Below are 21,330 nucleotides of genomic sequence, written 5' to 3'. Positions count from 1 at the left end.
CAACCCCTAGTCTGCACACTGACCTTTAAGAGCCAATGTATTAGGTAGGATTGAGCCACAGAATAATTAAGCTAGGTAATAAGATGAACATGTTAGCATTTTAGAATGTTAAATCTGATAGTAGTATAGAATAGCGGAATCACCTGGGAATTCATTAAACTGCAAATTCTGATATAACAGGTCTAGAGTTGGGCCTGAGATACTGCATTTCTAGCAATCTCCCAGACGAGGCTGATACTGATTGTCTGAGGGCCACGCTTTGAGTAACAAGGGTAGAGAGGTTGGATTGGAATAGGGTGAGACTACAGGAATTGAGATCAGTTAGCAGCTTACTGCAGGAATCTAGGCAAAAGATGGTGACTATCTGAACTGCCATCAGTGTTTGGTAATGACAAGAGAGAGTTCTAGTGAAATGTATTAGATAAAATTGGCAAGACTGATTTAGGGATTTAGTCAGAAGTACATCTGGACGTGAGGGGAGGGGCGTCAAGAATGGTCTGAAAGTTGAAACTTAGCTATCCAGGTGGATGATAGTGACATTAACTGAAATAGGATAAAGACAGAGGAAGAAGGTGGCCTGGGGGTAGAGGAAGACTGGTTAGCATGGAAAAACTTCTTAGAATTGAGAAAGAGGGTATCCAGAGGATTGGTTTTGAATGTATTGAATTTGAGGAATCTGTGAGATATCTAAAATGTGAAAGGTGAGTAGAGGAAGAGAAATCCACAATGGACCAAGAAGTCAGACAGTTTGGTTGATAACAGAAAGAACCGTTTCAGAGGCGTTTTCAGGAGGGGAAGTTCACATTATCATTGCCACTGAGATACCAAGAGAAAGATTATATATGGTTTAATGAGAGTGCATAAAATTATGCTTAAAAAACTGACATTCCAAAATGCTGATTGGCTAAAGGGAGTTCATAAAGTGCCCAGGTTAGTTTCTCTCTCTCTCTTAATTTAGAGAAAGATTTAGGAAGGGAGACAGTTTTTTCAAGTCATTTATCGTGGTAAGTCTCACAGTGCCTTTTTCATTCAGATTTTCTTCTTTCTTCCCCATCCTCCCACAGATTGATCACACTTACAAGAGCTGCTATGAAACAGGGGAAGTGAAAACTAACAGATGAAAGTTTTGCCATGCACTGAAAGGAAAGCATCATCTGTGAAGTTCTATTTTTAAAAATGTCTGCTTGTAACACCTTTACCGAACACGTTTGGAAACCTGGTGAATGTAAGAACTGCTTTAAACCTAAAAGCTTGCACCAGCTCCCTGCAGACCCTGAGAAGGCACCCATCACCCATGGCAATGTGAAAACTAATGCCAATCACAGTAATAACCACCGCATCAGGAACACCGGAAATTTCCGGCCTCCTGTGGCTAAAAAGCCCACTATAGCTGTGAAGCCCACTATGATGGTGGCAGATGGACAAAGTATATGTGGTGAGCTTAGTATCCAAGAACACTGCGAGAATAAACCTGTCATCATAGGGTGGAACCGAAACAAGACAGCCTTGAATCAGAAACCACTTAATAATAATAGTGAAGATGATATTGAAGGATTTAGCCATGTTCCTAAGCCTTATAGGCATGATAGTGCAAAGAAGATATCAAATAACAATAATGGACTAACTGAAGTATTGAAGGAGATAGCAGGCTTGGATACCAACCCTCAGATAAGAGGAAATGGAGCAAACTCCAGAGAAACATTCTTAGGAAGAATAAATGATTGCTATAAACGATCACTAGAAAGAAAGCTTCCACCAAGTTGCATGGTGGGTGGGATAAAGGATACTCAAGGCAAGCATGTTATTCTGAGTGGGAGCACAGAAGTGATCAGTAATGAAGGGGGCCGGTTCTGTTACCCAGAGTTTTCTAGTGGCGAGGAGAGTGAGGAAGATGTACTCTTCAGTAACATGGAGGAGGAGCATGAAAGCTGGGATGAGAGTGATGAAGAGCTGTTGGCCATGGAGATTCGCATGAGAGGGCAACCTCGCTTTGCTAACTTTAGGGCAAACACTTTGTCTCCTGTTCGATTCTTTGTGGACAAAAAATGGAATACTGTCCCCCTGCGAAATAAATCTCTACAGAGAATCTGTGCTGTAGACTATGATGACAGTTATGATGAAATCCTGAATGGTTATGAAGAGAATTCTGTGGCTTCCTATGGGCCAGGAAGCATTCAGAGCATGGTATCATCTGACTCCACATCACCAGATTCTTCTTTAACAGAAGAATCACGGTCTGAGACAACCAGTAGTTTGTCTCAGAAGATTTGTAATGGGGGAATATCTCCTGGTAACCCAGGAGATTCTAAGGACAGGAAGGAAACTGAGCCCAATTATGAAAGTCTCTCTAGTAATAATCAGGAGGAGGACTCATCACAAGCATCCAAAAGCTCAATAAAAGTTGGAGAGACACACAAAGCAGTACTTGCTCTCCGTTTAGAAGAAAAGGATGGCAAGATTGCTGTACAAACTGAGAAGCAAGAAAGTAAAGCCTCTACAGATATTGCTGGGCAAGCAGTAACCATAAACCTCGTTCCTGTAGAAGAGCAAGCGAAGCCCTACCGAGTTGTGAATCTGGAACAGCCGTTGTGCAAGCCATATACTGTCGTGGACGTGTCAGCAGCCATGGCCAGTGAGCACCTTGAGGGCCCTGTTAACAGTTCTAAGATGAAAAGCTCTTCTACTCCAAACTCTCCAGTGACATCACCTGCATTGACATCAGGACAAATAAGTGCGCATTTCCAAAAATCCAGTGCAATCCAGTACCAGGAAGTATGGACTTCCAGTACCAGTCCACGGCAAAGGATACCTAAGGTGGAATTAATTAGTGGTGGAACTGGACCAAATGTCCCTCCAAGGAAAAACTGTCACAAATCAGCACCTACTTCACCCACAGCTACAAACATTTCATGTAAAACCATCCCTGTTAAGTCACCTAATTTGTCTGAAATAAAATTTAATAGTTATAACAATGCTGGTATGCCACCTTTTCCAATTATCATTCATGATGAGCCAACTTATGCTCGGAGTTCCAAAAACGCTATCAAAGTTCCCATTGTAATCAATCCAAATGCATATGACAATCTAGCCATTTACAAAAGTTTTCTCGGAACAAGTGGAGAACTTTCACTGAAGGAAAGAACCACAAGTATGATAAGCCATACTTATGAAGAAATAGAAACTGAAAGCAAAGTGTCTGATAACACTACTAGCAAACCCACTGAATGTCCCCAAGCTAAAGGATTTTCAAACAGCACAGAGTGTAAAAGGGGTTCAGTGGCTCAGAAGGTTCAGGAGTTTAATAGCTGTCTTAACAGAGGTCAGTCTTCACCACAGAGAAGCTATAGTTCCAGCCACAGCTCCCCAACAAAGATCCAGAGAACCGCTCAAGAACCTGTGGCCAGAACAGAAGGAGCTCAGGAGTACCAGATGGTGGGCAGTGGCAGCAGCACCAGGGAGAAAGCAAGCACAGTGCTGTCTCAGATTGTGGCTTCCATCCAGCCTCCACAGTCTCCTCCAGAAATGCCCCAGTCTGGCCCTAAAGCTTGCAGTGTGGAAGAGCTTTATGCAGTTCCTCCAGATGCTGATGCTGCTAAGAGTACACCCGTTCGGCCCAAATCTCTCTTTACATCTCAGCCCAGTGGTGAGGCTGAAGCACATCAGACCTCAGAAAGCCCTACCACCAAAGTACAGAAAGATCCACTCACAAAGCCAGGCACCACCCCTCCCTCCAAATTAGCGACTAACCCCCAAAATGAGCCACCACCTCCCTTTCCCCCACCACGCTCTACTTCCTCCCCTTACCATGCAAGTAACCTTTTGCAGAGGCATTTCACCAACTGGACCAAGCCAACCAGCCCTACCAGGTCAACAGAAGCTGAGTCAGTTTTGCACTCTGAAGGCAGTAGGCGGGCAGCTGATGCAAAACCTAAACGCTGGATATCATTTAAAAGCTTCTTCCGCCGTCGGAAAACTGATGAGGAGGATGACAAAGAGAAAGACCGAGAGAAAGGGAAACTGGTGGGCCTGGATGGCACAGTCATCCACATGCTGCCACCTCCTCCAGTTCAGCGCCATCACTGGTTCACGGAGGCAAAAGGGGAGTCTAGTGAGAAGCCAGCCATCGTTTTCATGTACAGGTGTGACCCTGCCCAAGGCGAGCTCAGTGTGGATCAGAGCAAGGCTGGGGCAGACCAGTCAGCAGTCACAGAGAAGACGGCAACAGAGGATGGGTTACTACAAGACTCAGAGAAGGAGAAAAAGAGTCATTCTTCTCCATCACAGATTCCTAAAAAAAGTCTCAGGTATGTAAAACAGACTGGCAGAATGTGGGAATTCATTTTTTTTTTAAAGATTTTATTTTTCCTTTTTCTCCCTAAAGCACCCCGAGTACATAGTTGTATATTTTTTAGTTGTGGGTGCTTTTAGTTGTGGCATGTGGGATGCCACCTCAGCGTGGCCTGATGAGTGGTGTCATGTCTGCACCCAGGATCTGAACTGGCGAAAGCTTGGGCTGCCGAAGCAGAGGGCACAAACTTAACTACTCGGCCACAGGGCTGGCCTCTGTGGGAATTTTTTTTTTAACAAATTTTCAAGTGCTAAGTTTTTTACGTCTTTATGTTTGCGTAAGAGCCATTGCACTCAGTGGTCATCATCTTTCTTCATAACTGCATTCCAGGATTAGAATATTATTAAATGATCTTATTTCACTGAACAAAGTTTATAGCCCTGGATCTTTAGCCAAAGTAGCCTGCTGCATTCTGATGAAGGCAGAAGGGCTTTAAAATAGAAAAACAAATCAAATACCTTAATAGCAATAAATAATACATTGCTTTGAAATTCTGTGGTAGTGTGAGGAAGAAACAGGATCAAATGAGTAAATGATGGTACTATTCTTTCCTTCACTGTAGATGAAATAAACTCTTCAAGAGGCCAGCCCTGTGGCCTAGTGGTTAAGTTTGACGTGCTCCACTTTGGTAGCCTGGGTTTGGTTCCTAGGCACAGACCTACACCACTCGTCAACAGCCATACTGTGGTGGTGACCCACATACAAAATAGAGGAAGACTGGCACAGATGTTAGCTCAGGGCAAATCTTCCTCCGCAAAAAAACACAAAAAAACCTCTTCAAGCAATTCTTTTTGACTTCCACCAAGATGTTGTCTCTATATGCATTACTTTATTTTAAGGGAATTTGGTTTTTTTATTGCTATCTCTTTCTGTCCTTCTTTCAAGTATTGTGGAAAAGGGGGAGAGAGGGTCAAGCAGTTTATAGTTATTTAACCGGTGTAAATGGAGAAGTTGGTTATTGAGATTGAGACCCAATGGTGTAATCCTCGATCCAGCTAGGCAGATTGTATACCCACACCAGTTCTCTAGGCATTAGTTTTCTTTAATACTTTAATAACTGTTGTATTGATTACCTACTCTGTGGGCGGCACATCCCAAAATCTATCTCGAATCCATATAACAGCCCGACATATTGGTTGCCTTCTTCAGATGAAGAAAATCAGAGAAGTTACAAATCAGCCAGATTAACACAGCTACTAATTGTCAGAGCCAGAATTCAAATTCTCATCTGTCTCACTCTAAAATTTGTATTCTTCCTATAATGTTGCATTGTTAATGAACAGAAGATCAAATAATTTTATATTTTCACTTCTAATCATTGACATAAACATTTATATTGAGGAAGCTTAAGTTTTTTCTTTCTCATTTGTATTGTAAACAAAATTAATGAACCTCCAGTAAAAACAAGGAACTGTTATCCCAAGTCTGTAACAAATGGGATGATTTCCTTATATCCCCTGTCCTTTTTGTTCTTAAAGATATGACCTGAGTCTTCCATTCACCTGATTGAGTCTTCCTTCCTCTTCACATCTAGTAAGCCTTCTCTCCACCAAAGACGGCAAACTCTGATGATAGAGCAGATTCTCTCACCAGCTTTTCTTCTGAAAAGTATAAATAAAAGTAAAGTAAACACTTAATGCCTTCACTTTCTCTAGCAAAATGTTAGGAAGTTTTATATATAAGCTTTTTACATAGCCCCAAGTGGTTGTCAAAATGCTAACAAGTTACTGTTTTCCTCAAATCCATATAATACCAAAGCAAATAGAATAGTGGTAATATACTCCTGGAAAGGAATAGTCTTGTCATTGGTAGTTGAAAGTGGATGGTAGAAAATTGTATTCCAGTAGTAATAAAGCACATGTATTGCAGGTTATTTAGGAAAGAAGCAATTTAAACAGCACATGGTAGGAGTTACCTATGAGGGAATGGCAGATAGTTCTTGCAGATCAATAAATCGCTTTATTCCTCATTAAATATGACTGTGGTGTGTTTATCCACATCCTGGAAGGCAAGGCCAAGAAATGATTTGGCCTCTTTTCTGTGGAATAAGACTACTTTGGCCTCATCCCACTATATGTGGGCTTGAGGGCAGCCCAGGCCCTTGGCCCTATACAGCTTATATTTTCACAGATTTGGTTGTACGTTTCTAGGCCTGTATTCAGATCTACGGTTTTAGTCAGTGATTATTTAACATAACTGCAGTAGAGTATTGATTAGAGTCATCAGGTGATATGTAAAGGTTTAATTCCAGAACCAGCAGTTTATCCTCATGTGGTGCCTCTATAATGGTGACTTGTTAATAGCAGGGAGAAAGGCTTGCCTGAAAAGGACAAACTGATGATAGCAATGCGCACTGATCAGCTCGCGACCCCTACTCGAGTTATCATGGAGTGAAATAGCCTCGGGAAGAAGCCATTGGCCTTTCTGTATTGCTGGCACGTCTATATCAGAGATGTCCTGTTCCTCTGACTTCCTAGTGGGAAGGGAGTTCCCCACCCCCCTACCCTGGATGCTCCACATGAACCTGTCCCAATCCCACTCCACAGTGGTACAGGCAGAAATTTTGCTGGGAGGAGTGTGGATCAGAGCCTGGTGATGTTCTGTAGTGCCTTGCTGCCCAGATCCCATTTGGTTTGATTTATTCGATATCCATTTACTGAGTACTTGCTGTAATCCTCAGGCCCTGCTATATTAGTTAACTTGGGCTGCCGTAACAAAATACCACAGACTGAATGGCTTAAACAGCAGAAATTTATTTTCTCACAGTTTTAGAGGCCAGGAGTCCAAGATCAAGATTCCAGCTGATTTGGTTTCTGGTAAGGAATCTCTTCCTGGCTTACAGGTGGCTGCCTCCTCGCTATGTCCTCACTTTCCTCAGTGGGTGTATGCAGAAAGGGAGAGATTGAGACCAAGCTCTCTGGTATCTCTTATAAGAACACTAATCCTATAAGACAGGGTCCCACCTTTATGACCTTATTTAATCTGTTTCCTTAGAGGCCTCCATCTTCAAATACAGCTACACTGGGAGTTAGGGATTCAACATATGAATTTGGGGGGGGACACAGACACTCCATAACACATGCCATGGGTCTTCAGAGAAGGAAGAGCCCCTGTGAACAGTGAGACATGGGTAATGTAAGATTTGAATAGTCTTTAATGACTGGCTGAAAATTTGAAATAAGGATGGAAACATACACTGCAGCCTCATTGTGAGGGGCTTTGAAGACCTGCAGGTAGTCTGGACCTGACCTTGACAGGTCACAGGATCTAAGGATTATGTAGAACAGAGGAACTGCAGAACAAAGATATTTCAGGAAGAGTCCCCTGGCAGGGTGGGTAGAAGGTACAGGTTCTATGGTCCCTCTTGTAGCAGCTTTCTCAGTCTTTGAAGCCTGCCTTTTGTGCTCACCCTGTCCTCTCTTGATACAAAGAACTGAGATAGTGGGGCACGCTGCAAGACTTGACTTATTGCTGGTGTCACAGATGTCATTTCTTCATCCAGCCAGGTCTTCTAATAAAAATCATAAATGTGTTGACCTTAAACAAATAGACAACCAATTATTTCTCCAGCAAAAATGGGTTTTTTGGGGATCAACAGAGAATTGTGATTCAGGATCTGCAACCATGGCAAGCCACCTACAAGTTCTGAGCAACAAGGGGAGGGGAAACTCTTTTATAGAGGGGAAGGGGAAGTTGGGAAGGCTATTGTAAACAAATAGTCCATTGGAGGGATTGAGAGTTTGAAGTATAGTGGCTTTTCATTGGCTGAGTTGCGACTATATCTATTGGCTGAGCTCTTGGGCAAGAAGAAGTCTTTCTTCTTCCTTTTGGGCTCTGCTATCTTTGTAGGGCATGAGAGCTCCCCCTCTGCCCTCCCAACTCCATTTTAAATGAGGTTTCTGTTTATTAGTTTTCACAAATGTCATACTAGGCCAAATCCTTATTTCCTAACATTTTGTGAGTTTGTGTAATTGTATTCTAAGAATAAACCTCTGAAGGTAAGGATTGGTCCCAAAGCACCATTATGAATCTCTCATCTCTGACTACTTAAATTATTTTATTTCCCCTTTTCAGCTATTTCACTTCTGAGCAATGATGCCCCTTAAAATTTTCCTACTCACTTTTTACACTTTGCTCCATTTATACTTACTACCCTGTTCTCTCTGTGGGGAGGGAGGCAGTGAAAAATAGTTTCTCAAAGTGTGGACCTAGGACCAACTGCATCAGAATCACCTAGGTGTTTGTATAAATGCAGATTCCTGGGCCATAGCCCAGAGCTGTAAAATCAGTCCCAGAGGTGGGAGCCGCAAATCTACATCTTTAATGAGTGCCCAAGGTAATTGTCTGATGACAATTGGTATAGTATTTTAGAATACAGACTTTGAAGTCACTCAGACCTGAATTTGAATCCTGCTCTCTCCACTTATTAGCTCTACCATCTTGGACATCTTGAGCTCTGCTTCTGTTTCCTCATCTGTAAACTGAGAGGCAGAATAATCTATCTGTTTAGAGCACAGACTCTAGAGCTGAACTGCTGGGTTTGAATCTCAGCTCCACCAGTTACTTGCCACGCTACCTGAGGCAAATGACTTAAGTTCCCCGGGCTACGATTTCTTCATTTGTGAATCAGAGATAATAACCTGCCTAGTAGGTTGTTGTGAGATTTAAAACAATTTATGTAAAGGGTTAGAAGGCAGGGTGTGAGTTTTTTTCCCCCACCTCCAGGACATATTTGACATGTCTGGAGACTGTTTGGTTGTCACAACTGGGGAAGCAGGGAGTGGTTCCAACACCTACTGGGTAGAGGCAAGAGATGCTAGTGTGATCCTGCTATGCACAGGACAGCCCTCCACAACAAAGAATTATCTGGTCCAAAATGTCAATAGTGCCAATTTCGAGAAACATGGCTTAGAACAGGCACATAATAAGCACTGTGTACATTTGGGCTACCATTGTTGTTTACTATTGTGAGAATAACAAGCCTTACTCAAGTATTATTGTTAGGAAATATATATTTAAGCACAGTACCTAGCACTCATCAAATTTAGAGGTAGTGTTTGTGGTGATTATTATTAAGAAGCCAATATCTGTAAACACAGTCTTTTTATATAGAGCAGATCCTATTTAAAGAAGTCATGTAAATAATGTAATGTAAATAATGTAAATAATGACTTTGTAAATGTAAATAATGACTGTAATGTAAATAATGTAACGTAATGTAAATAATGACTTTGTTTAACATATTTCAAAAGTAGGACACATCTATAATCATTAATACCTCACATTTCAATAATAGCTTTATTCTTTTCAAAGCACTTTTCTTCATCTTCATAATCAAGCATTTATTGTTGCATCTTTACAGTACACCAAGCTTGCCTGGTGGTACCAGTGTGGTGGAAAGAATATGGATGTTCGAGTTGGATAGTATCAAATGCAGATCCTGACTGTACCACCTAAGTACCTGTGTAATCTCAGGCAATTCATTTCACTTCTTTCAGTCTCAGTTTCCCCATCTGTAAAATGAGAATAATTGCATCTACTTCCTGAGGTGTTTTTGTGAATTAAATGGAAAGGTGTGTGGCTTGTGCAATGTCAAGTACGAGTAGGTTCTGAGCAATTTTAGTTCCCATTCTCTCCCTACATCCAGGCCCTCAGTGAGCCCGCAGTGTTTTTGGAGAGTCTAGGGTACATAATCATCTACCTCCTCTGATGCAAAGGCAGCCAGGCAGCTGAGGGAGATTATGAGGAAAGTGGGAAAAGGTGTAGTGACTTGTTTCTCTAGTACTTCTGGGCATGCAGAAGAAGTCCAGATCCCTAGAAAAGCTCTTTCATACCCTACCTGGGTCAGTCCTGTTGGAGAGGCTTGTAGGTATTTTCTTCTAATGTCTTGCTTTTTCAGGAAATATCCATCAATATCTCACCCCTTTCTTTAGAAATGAGCTAAGGCCAAAATGGTGATGCAGACACATTCCTTCTGTTACCACCTACAAACATAGGTTCTTTACCCACGACACAAGAGGGGCCAAATAAAAACTAGAATACCAGGCTTATGGCAAGGAAAGGGTTTTTATTTCAGGTGATATCAGCCAGGAGATGAGAGCAAGCCTTCAAATTTGTCTCGTTTCATATGTCCCCAAAAGAGGGGAGGCAAGGGGTTTTAGAGGTTTGTGAGGAATGTAGCTGTTTGTAGATGGCAGGGGGGAGTCAGGGCCCTTGCTGGTCAAAGCTTTCCCACCAGCCTGCACTTGGCCTTGGGACACTACTTACAGGGAGGAGGAGGAAGAGATGATATGAAATCCAGGTGGTTGTCCTTGGCTGTTTGTCTCCATGGCGGATAGTAGATTCTGGAACCAGGAAGCCAGGGAGTAAACAGAGGAAGAGTGCTTTGGTTTTAACCCCATATATCCTGGGTTTAATGTAGGGGAACTGATATCAGAGCCAGCATTAATTCTGCCCTATTTTATGTTCATTTCTCAATCTTGAAGGATTTGGGGCAATGACCAATTTAGCTACTTCCTGCTGAATAAGGGCATAGGTTGTTTTATCTTGTTGAGCCAGCCTTTTCATAAGGCAGTGATGCAGGTGGGCTTTCAAAGTTAGGTCTGTGTTGCATAAGTAAGTAACCAGTTATTTAATAAGAAACATTTCTAGAGAAACAAAAAGAAAAAACAAGGTCAATGGTTGGAGCAAATCATAAACCAGTTCCTGAGCCCAGGGGGCAGCCAATCAAGATTCCTAAAAGTGAGGGTCAAAGCATCTTTTGCAGTTTAAAATGTCTTGATGGTGTCATCAGGCATTCAGGTAGCTTTCTGAGTGGTTTACACAGCAGCAGGCATGAATCTGTCTTAAGTTTACATCAAGTGCTCCAGCTTCAGTTTTTAAGGCTTCAGGAAAAAGGGCAGGTTCAGTTCTCAGTGATTCCAAATGAAAATCATAGAAAAAAATGGAAACATTAGTTTGGAGATTTGTTATTTGAGATATTTCAGGAGACTGGAAGAATTCAGGATCCAGTCCAGTTTACAGATATAAAACAAAAACCTCAAAGACAATTAATGGAATTAGAATATAATATCCATGAATGTGTATTATAGTTTCTATTGAAACATAATTTTTCTCTCTAAAATCACCCTCATTTTTAGCAAAAATACTAGTTGTAAAATAAGTTTAGTTTTAATAAATTTGGCCCAATTGTTTACATAAGTACAGTAAGAATAGCAGTTGATCATATAGGTTCTTTTGAATCTGCTTTGCTGGAACTTTTTACAAGGAATCTCAGATTGAACTTTAAAGGCCTCTCAAGGCCAGGAAAGCCAGACCAAGAACTTGTCATCAGATTTTGCCTGCAATACCTACAAATTTGGGTGAATTCCTCTCTTTGAGAGGTTTCCCAAAATATTGAGGTTCCTTGCACCTGCCAGGGGGAGTGACATTCTTTACTCAACCTTACCAGGTTACTGGGAACCCATAAGCAAGGTACTAGGCCAATATTTCCAACTGGCTTTACTCCAGAAAGTCAACCTTTATTTTTCAAAAGCTGTCTTGTCATATCTAAGCCTGTAGGTTTTTTTTTAAATATGACATTCCAGTCAAAGCCTTGGTAATATAACTAGTGTTTCCAATTGTGTCCTGTTATAAGACAAACAGATTCTTATTGAACTTATGCAGACAACTATATAGCCATGAAAATAAGAATACTTACTCTTTAAGAATTTCCAAATTCTGGAGGGATCAGGTAGGGAGAAAAAGATAAATGTTTCGATTTTGTTTACAAATGTATGATTTTATCAAATTGCTATAAATCATAGTTAGCACAAGAGAAAAGAGGCAATGATTTTTTTAAATCTGAGGAAACAAAACACAAAACGTTTTTAAAAATCAGTAATATTTTAAACAAGAAGTCATAAAAATTATAATCATCTTCATCAGTTCATTTAGTCCTGTGTAATAGATTTTTTATCTTAATCTTCTCTTGGTAGTTTTATGAGGTCATCAGTTTCTCCATTAGAGTTCTGTAATTTATCTAGCTCAGTTTATAATCTGAAAGTTTATCATAAATCTGTATTTTAGAGCAGGTGTCAGTCTTTTCCATGAACTTTTCTGAAGGTGAAACATATTTGCAAAAACATCAGAGTAAAACAACTGTCCATAAATAACAAAAGACTTAAAAATGACAATTGACAAAGATACTTGACTATTTCTGTGACATATAACACTTTGAAATAACCAGAATTAAGACTGATAACTAGAACAGATCAGAGTTTTAGTAATGTTATACAGCCTTTAAAACATTTTTATCAATAACATTTACCCATACAATATCATAGGTCCCCATGTTTAATTATCACTTTCACCACGGTGACAGTTAAAGAATTTTAGGTGAACGCAGAGAATTAAATAGCTATAAGAAGAACTTCGGCATCTCTGATTAAGGACCTGATAAAAACAATATAGGATATTTATTTTGATAAAACATAAAATCTTTATTCTTCTGGTAGACTCCTCAAAGAAAAAAAATCTTTCATATTTTTGTTTTTACCAATAGCAGACTAAAAGTTTAGGAAAATTATCTTTTTAAGAAAGAGAAGACCAAGTTTTAATTTTGTACCAGATTACATTAAAATTTATTTACAGAATTAAATTTATTTTAATCTCAGCCAACTTGACCATACATAAAACTCTTAGGGGTTTTACTTTCATAAACCTTTTGTCACTTATTTTTTACATTCAGAATTTGTCCCAGGTTTCCTTTCTTCCCTTTGAGTACTTTAGGACAAATTTATCTTTTTGTAACCCAACAAGCAAAAATACTTTTATTTATATACCTTGTTACTGAAAACATATATTTTATTTTCCTTGTATACAAATATTTTTTCCTTAATTTTTAGTAGCTTTAATTTCATATATTAATTAGAATTTTTAACTCTTAGAAACCTTAAATTCTAAGTAAAAACCGACTAGGCAATTATAAACTTTTTTTTACATTAGCATTCTGAGGCTTGACAAATTTACAAATACCTTTGATAATTTTTAGAAACGTTACTTTATAGTAATAAAACACAGATGTGTTTATTGATAGACCCAAATGCTTTTTAGTTTTTCTGTAATAAGCCAAAAGTAGATAGACATGTTCAGCAATAATAATGTTTCAGTATTCCATCCTATCCAAAAATGACCCAGATATTCAACAGATTTTGTTATTTGACTTAACATAGGAAAACTCTAATGTTTTAGGTTACCAAAAAGATTTTGGAAGCTGTTTTTTAAGTATACAGACCATAAAACACAATTATTATACTCAAAAACTTTTACCCATTTTTATCTATTTAAATTATTTGTTTTAAAAATCATGTTTAGATTACTCTCAAAGACTTTGTGTGACATCAAAGCAATTAACCATCATCTTAAATTGTTTTAAGTACATATATCATAACACATAATTATTGTTAAAAAATTTCTCCAAAAACATTTATCCTTTTACATTTAGTTTACCTGTTCTCAACAATTATGTTTAGATCGTCTACGAAAACCTCATGAGACATTAAACAAAATCAGCTATTATTCTAAGTTATTGTTCTTATTGACAAATTTTGTAACAGAGAGAACATGAGCTTGTTTGACCAGTAAACCCGGGCTGTATGTCTGCCTTATATCCAATGCTGATAACTTTGAGGACATACCTATTTTAAATCAAACCAGCAAACTTAAACAGGCTTTTATTTACCAAAGATCATTTTATATTATGTTAAGTAACTTTGTCTTTTAGAATTTTCTGTATGTTAATCAAAGACTGCATTCCATTGTGAGAGATTTTGAATCCTCTCTTTTAGGGGTGACCTCTAAGGTGGACTCATCTGAAACAGAGGTTCCCCAGAATGGCCATTACAATTTCAAATTATCTCAAAGGTTTACTTATTTTCACTTGCTTAATTTTAGATCAGGAATTTGAGGGGAGTTGAAGTGGCAAATTTCACCGAGAGAAGAGCGAGAAGCAGCAGATTTGGCTTCTGCTGATAGCATGTTTAATTATTTAATTATTTTCTCTTAAAGAGGCAGTAAAATATTTCTGATTTTATTTAGAAGCCTCAAAAAATTAAAATAGGCTTCCTGTTGTTGTAGCTGGCTTTTTCCAATTGCATACATCAGTTTGGGTAAACTGAAATTGCCCCATTTTGGCTATTTTAAAGTGAGATCTCCCCTAGCATGTTTAATCAACATCGCCTAAAGGGTGGATTTATATGCTTTTACAATATCAGGTAGGGGAAACATTCCCCAGAGACATAATGTTTATCTCCACAACATAATTTATGATATAGTCGGGCAAAAGAGATGTAATTATTTTACATATAGCCCATTTAGATATACCAATTTTTACAAACCTTTATCTTAATTTTCTTAACTCTTATACTTCTACTTATAACTTGTATTAGAATTCCATTAACAAGTTTCAGTATTACAATATGGTATAGGAGAAGCATTCCCAGTTAGACATAACATTTATTCCCAAGGAAAACATCCAGGCAAAGTTGACATAACCTCTTCATATAATATTAGCTTAAACACTTTAATCTTTCTAGTTTTACCAACTTAAGCAGCTTAACTGTTGCCCCAAACAATTGTTAGTCAGGTTTCTCACTCTGATTTTTGCCTCCTGACCTTTTTGGTTTTTTCAAACTGGGATGAATAGAACAGGTTTGTCTGATGTCCTTTAATGTTGGGGGGCCAATACGGGGTGACTTTAGCCCATCCAGCCTTAGGCAGTGTTTCATTAAAACCTTTGTTTTAACTTTATGTCTGCTCTATTTACCCCATTTTCCTTTTTAGTAACCAGTTAAAGATTTCCATCCTGTTGGGATGAGTCCTATGACTCTTCCCTTTCTGATTTCTCGTTGTTAACTTAATGTTTTCATTAGCATCTATAAGACCACGAGAAGAAGCTGAGACCCCCAAGTTTAATTAAGGTTTTAAGACTAGTTACTGTATTTTCCTTTTAATTTGGTCTTTGCATAGGTACCAATAAAACAGCTGTTTATGACGAGAGCTCTCTAAAAATTTTCCAGCTTAAGGATTCATTGTCTGGCCATGTTCTCTCCAGAGTTAAAAGAATATTGCAGCCATGCAGTGTTACAAAAGAAAATCATCCCTTTTAGACATTGGCTTATGACTATAATTAGATCATCTACTCAGAATTAGCCCCAAATGGACTCTGCTTGGGGACAGACAGCATGTTTCCCTTTCCAATACACAGAGACAGACACACAGATCAAGACCCAGAAAAGCCAGACACCAGTGAACCAGTCCCCAGATTAAGGGTAGAAAGTCCTACAACTGTTCCCACTCTGAATGTGTGCCCAGATGGCCCCTCCACGAACAGAAAGGACCCCAGATGGCCTCTCTGCAAACAGAAAGGGCCCCAGATAGCCCCTCCATGAATGGAAGGGACCCCAGAGGAGGGGAGGGAAGTTCATGGCCCTCCCTGAGGCAACTTACCCTATTTCAGAGTTCGTCGACTCACCAGAATGGAGAACAAACAAACACAAATCTAGAGCCTGTTTCATTGCCATAAGAAAATGTGCCCAGGGTCAGTGGTGCCAAGCCAGATGGAAAGTACTGTGGACAGTCCCTAGGGCAAATCACCTAGGCAGCTGCTGGCCTGCTTCCTAGGAAATCCCTGTCAGTCTGGGGCCGCAGAGCTACAGGCAAGAGCCTCCTGGCTGGCTCACCAGGTTGTTACCGCCTACAAACATAGGTTCTTTACCCGCGACACAAGAGGGGCCAAATAACAACTGGAACACCAGACTTATGGCAAGGAAAGGGTTTTTATTTCAGGTGATATCAGCCGGGAGATGAGAGTGAGCACTCAAATTTGTCTCATTTCATCTTGTCTCCCCAAAAGAGGGGAGGTAAGGGGTTTTAAAGGTTTGTGAGGAATGTGGCTGTTTGCAGATGTGTGTGTGTGTGTGTGTGTGGCGGGGAGGGGAGGGGATGGAGTCAGTGGCCTTGCTGGTCTGAGCTTTCCCACCAGCCTGTGTTTGGCCTTTCGAGACTGTTTGCAGGGAGGAGGAGATGATATGGAATCCAGGTGGTTATCCTTGGCTGTTTATCTCCATGGCAGATAGTGGATTCTGGAGCTAGGGATCCAGGGAGTAAGCAGGGAAAGAGTGCTTTGGTTTTAACCCCATATATGCAGGGTTTAGTGTAGAGGAACTGATATCAGGGTCAGCATCACTTCCATACCTCTGTTCTTGGGAAGGGCAGTCTTATTTTATTGCTCTTTTCCAAGATTAATTTATCTTTTCTGTTAATTTGCACAGATGCCATTCTGACTTTGTATTTCATAGGATTTTAAAACTGATTTTTCTTAGTATTATGAAGGCAGCAGTGACTTACAGTGGCCTGTGTTTTTATCTACTTTGCTGTCTTGCAGTCTGGTGCCTTGAAGATACATTTAATTTGCTATTCACGTCTGTTAAAAAAAAAAAAAGAAACTGTGGAGTGCCTGAAAATTAGAGTCTATTCAAGACCTTGCGCGTGGCTGCCAGTCTCCCCTTTCTGAGACCTAGCTGCTTCATTCATACCAGTAAGAGCTACCTTTGTTTGACCAGACTATGTTAGACGTATTAGCAAGCACTCATCAGATCTCAGTTAAAAGTTAATCTCAGTTCAGGATAATAAGTTTGAAGTTTTCAGTTAAACACTGCAGAAGGCTTAGTGGAAAATTGAAGACACTAAGATAGTGATCAATGGGCACAATACTTTTCTACCTGAGAATGCCAGTAATTGGAAAATGTAGCAAAATCAAGTTGATGACCTGGAAACTAAGATAGGGTTAAGAAATGTCACATTGGTGGGGGGTCCTAGAGGTAAAGAGACAGAAAGCAATGGAGTTTTCCCTCCTTCCAAAAGATTAAAGGTTTGGGATTTGATAACTTTGAACTCTCTTCCTCACGTGTCACTGCACATCCCATTTCTGCAAAAGTCCGTCATCCCCAGCAACCCCAGAAATAAGCAGCTCTGGAAACCAATAACAAAGTCATGAAATGCTATTTCTGATGTGCTTTGATCTGATTTTTAGGGGTAAAAGGAGGTCTTTAAAATCACACGTTTGTTTTTTGGCTGTCTTGGGCAACTAGAGACAGCTGTAGCTGATCACGAGAGCTGGCAAATGGGAATTTAGAATACCATTTGCCCCAAGAGGCAGATATCTTGTATAGAAGGCTGATTTCATTGACCATCCCTTCTGAAGCTGAATGAAGGTGGTTGAATTTGAAGATAAAGTTGAACTGAAATTCTGGAAATACTTGGATACATAAAGGCCTTTAATTTGTTCTAATGTAGAATTTGATTTGCCTTTTTTAAAAAGTACATTCAAGGGGCTGGCCCCGTGGCCAAGTGGTTAAGTTTGCACACTCCAATGCGGTGGCCCAGGGTTTCCCCCGTTCGGATCCTAGGCGTGGACATGGCACCACTCATCAAGCCATGCTGAGGTGGCATCCCACATGCCACAACTAGAAGGGCCCACAACTAAGAATATACAACTATGTACCAGGCGGCTTTGGGGAGAAAAGGGAAATAAATACAATCTTTTAAAAAAAGAACTTTAAAAAAAAAAAAGTACATTCAGGTATTATCAGAATTTTTACAGAAATCTATCTTGAACAAGTTTTCCAGGGTTAAAAAAAAGGATTATTTCATTTGATGGTGTAATGCTTAATCCTACCACCTGGGTAAACCAAGTGAGCTTCCTGTAGAAGATTGCTTCCGCAGCTTTGAATTATGTATGAATATTGCAGACTCATGAGATATAACCTTACCAAGGGATTCGTTTGTATAACAGGCAATCTGTAACAATGTTACTGTTTCCTTTGAACACCTTAAGTTCATTCCCCATGTAAAGAAAATGAGATGTCTTTGTGGAGATCGTGACATGATTTTTTAAGCATCAGGTCAGATATACCAAATCTCAATTAAAAACTGGTCATTAATGAAAAACTGGTTGAAGAATTTGAGGTACAGGCAAACGTGTGTTGTCTTCCATCATGAAAGAAGAACAAATGCTGAGAGTCCAGAAAAAGAGCAGCTTAAGTCAGAGTTTGACCCAACTTGATGATCAAGCACGTAGATGTCAGTGCCACAGTTATTGCAGACATTCTGCATTGCATTATAGAGCTACGGATTGTTTCAACATGAGTTTAAATAGAAGAAATAGAAAAGCCATAACTTCCTCTTTGTGGGCCATTTATCAGTTAACAATTCTGTTTTATAGGAATTGAATATCAAATTGTACTTACCCTGAAAAAAATCTAGTTACCCTCATCATCATTTGCTATTAAGATGTACTGAGATATAGTGTATTAAATAGATTTCCTGTCATTTTATTTTAAAGAATTTTTTACCACCTGTCTCATAGATGAAATGGGGGAAATCTTCATTTTCTTCGTTATCTCCTTCCTGATGTTGTCACCTAGTTTGTACAGAAGATAAAAGTAATAGGGAAATAGAACCTGAGTTCTCTGATTGGAATTTTGTTGTTTTCTCCATTACCTTAAACATTTCCCAATGAAATAGAGGTGGTGAACCATTTTGTTAGGAGATATAGCCTGTATTTGGAAAGTGTCATTTTACTATTTGGGAAGGTTTTCTGATTTTATATCTAAATATGAAACATTTAAAAAAATCAATGGTCAAAAATTACAGTCACTTATAAAATTAATATGCGTAAGATTAATTGTAAGATTTTACGTCCTTTTTTCTTTCTGGACTATTTGTCTATTTCTACATGGTGACTGAGTCAACCTTCTCTGATGCTGTTCTCGATTCTTTTTCATTTTCTAGTCACAGCATGTTCCCACATCTAAGCTTGGACTCTCAAAACCTCTCCCTTTGTCTCTGTATCTCTCTCTCACCATTTTAATCATACAAGGAGCTGTTCTTCCCTCAAGCATCAAGACGTGACATATCATTGATGCATTTTTAAAAATTCTTCCTTTTAGACACCTCTGTCACTGTAAGTGCAGATTAAACATCTTAACATCCATTTGCAAATCTGTGTGATTCTACTTTCAACTCTCTTTGCATAGTCCTTTATAGTTGACAGTTATTTTAATTGGTGATTTAATATACCAGTGTACTTATTTAAAATGTGCTTATGAAAATTAATCTTTATGTAGAATATAGGTTGTGCTGCCCTGGTCCTCACAGAGTTAATAAAACTAGCTTTCACTTTGCTTAGCTCTGTAAAGGTAACTTGGCACATTTCCCAGACCAAACCCCTAAGGTAAAGGTCAAGGTACAGCGGATGGTATTAAGGTGCAGAATTCAAGCCTCTCATATCTTGCCCAACTTGTAGTCCTCCTGAACTCAGTGGGTTCTCTGGTTCATCAGAGCTTCAGAACATGATTACCAGACTGAAGAAGGCCCTGTAGAATATCCTTTAATGGGAAATTGTGTGAGTGAGTACAGTGGGTGAGTTTTAATATTTCTTGCTTCTAAGCATCCTTATGTTGTTTTGAGAAGCCTTTAAGAGGACGGAGCTGTGTTTCATGTATGTGGGAACAGGCCCGGGGAATTTCTCACAGGTTGATAGCAGCAACTCTTTCTGTGGTTTTCACAGTAGCTGAGGCTTGTTGTAAATAGCCCAATCCCTGGGAGAAAAACAGACACCTAAGGATAGAGTCATGGTTTCTCAACCAGCCTTCCCTAATCCTTTTTGACAAATGGAAAGGAGAGCTTTCTTTTAGTACTAACGAGGAGATTGGGGGAAGAAAGAGAAAACGCAAGAGCAAGGCTACAGAGATTAGGAGGCTAAAAACAGCTTTTTAGGAAACCCCTTAAATTGACTCTAGATTAAGAAGAGAATGTCTAGAGATTTAATGTTTTTCCTGCCGAGGGGGATTGATATTTTTAAATCACTTTATATTTCTTGCTTTGAAATCAGAAATGGCTTATATTAACTTTTGCCCAGCAAAGATCGTTTTCCCTCTCCTGAAACGTGTTGATAACTATTCTGTGATCTACAATCCTGACACTAAGTGGTGTCTGAGAGTGTCTCAGAAGTGTCACTTTGCTTTGTCTTTGCTAATGCATGGAAATAGAGCCCCTTGTTACTTTGATTTTATCATGGTCCATATTATGAGAAACAAGCTTTTTCGGAGCCCATCCTTTTGGGTTGATGACTTAGGGCAGCCAGTTATGAAAAGGCAGCACACTTTGCTGTGCGGGGCCTCCTTTACATAAACCATCCTGTTGAGTGCTCCTGGAGTGATTCCTTCCCACCTTTCTTCTATCCCTGAGAGCTGGATCCCATAAAGAAACCTCCAGCGCATTGCTCACTCCCAATATAGAGATACCTCTGGCTCTGCCAGCTTTGAAATAATATTTTTGAAGTTGTATATCCAGCGGACTTCAAAGCTTATTTTTTTGCTCAGGCACATGCATAATTTCCATGATGAAAGGTTAAGAAGGTACTCCTCCTCCTCCAGATTCTACTCCTCAAATCCAGAGGTGATATATGTTCTGATGATACACAAAGTGCTTCTTTTAAAGAAACTTGTGTCACCATGACTCGCTGCCAGTTGAAAATCCAGAAATAACGTGTAATAGTATATGTTTTCTTCTTTTTCTTTGCCCATTAAAAAAAAAAGAGCTGACAATTGTGTGACAGTCTAGGAACACATTCGTGGACTAGAAACCATTAAAGATGCCTGATTTTGAGTTTATTTCATTGACCAACCCAGTGAGATTTTCTCACTGGCCAGTTTTCTCCACTAACATTTAATGACCATTCCATCCCTGCTACTTTATAGTAACAAAATTGACAGTTAAGGCAAGGTAGGGAGTGGAGAAGATTGGAAGAGATAGCTATAAGCAAATGAGCAGGGAACAGTGAAACAAGACTGAGAAAACAATGTGCTATGGATGACCATACTCTGGTATGTGGCCAACAGGATGCTCCAGATTCATTTTAATAGATATGATTAACTAGA

The 21,330-nt window shown here is 39.5% G+C and overlaps 1 protein-coding gene across 12 annotated transcripts in view; it reads left to right on the top strand.

Moving 5' to 3' along the window:
* PEAK1 (pseudopodium enriched atypical kinase 1) overlaps window positions 1-21,330 on the top strand; it is a 296,021-nt gene that overhangs the window by 232,065 nt on the left and 42,626 nt on the right. For 11 of the 12 annotated variants that reach the window (XM_070573667.1, XM_070573619.1, XM_070573625.1 and 8 more), the window contains one exon: window positions 1,065-4,304. In XM_070573667.1, coding sequence (XP_070429768.1) covers window positions 1,177-4,304 — 3,128 coding nt within the window. In that variant the 5' untranslated portion in view covers window positions 1,065-1,176. Of the gene's footprint in view, window positions 1-1,064; window positions 4,456-4,936; window positions 5,957-21,330 lie in introns of those variants that run through there. The other variant, XM_070573675.1, reaches the window with a different exon arrangement.

The sequence above is a fragment of the Equus przewalskii genome, chromosome 1 (genome assembly GCF_037783145.1).
Source record: "Equus przewalskii isolate Varuska chromosome 1, EquPr2, whole genome shotgun sequence".
NCBI lineage: Eukaryota > Metazoa > Chordata > Mammalia > Perissodactyla > Equidae > Equus > Equus przewalskii.
Note: the sequence above shows the minus strand (reverse complement) of the source record. Positions and strands in the feature narration are given on the sequence as shown.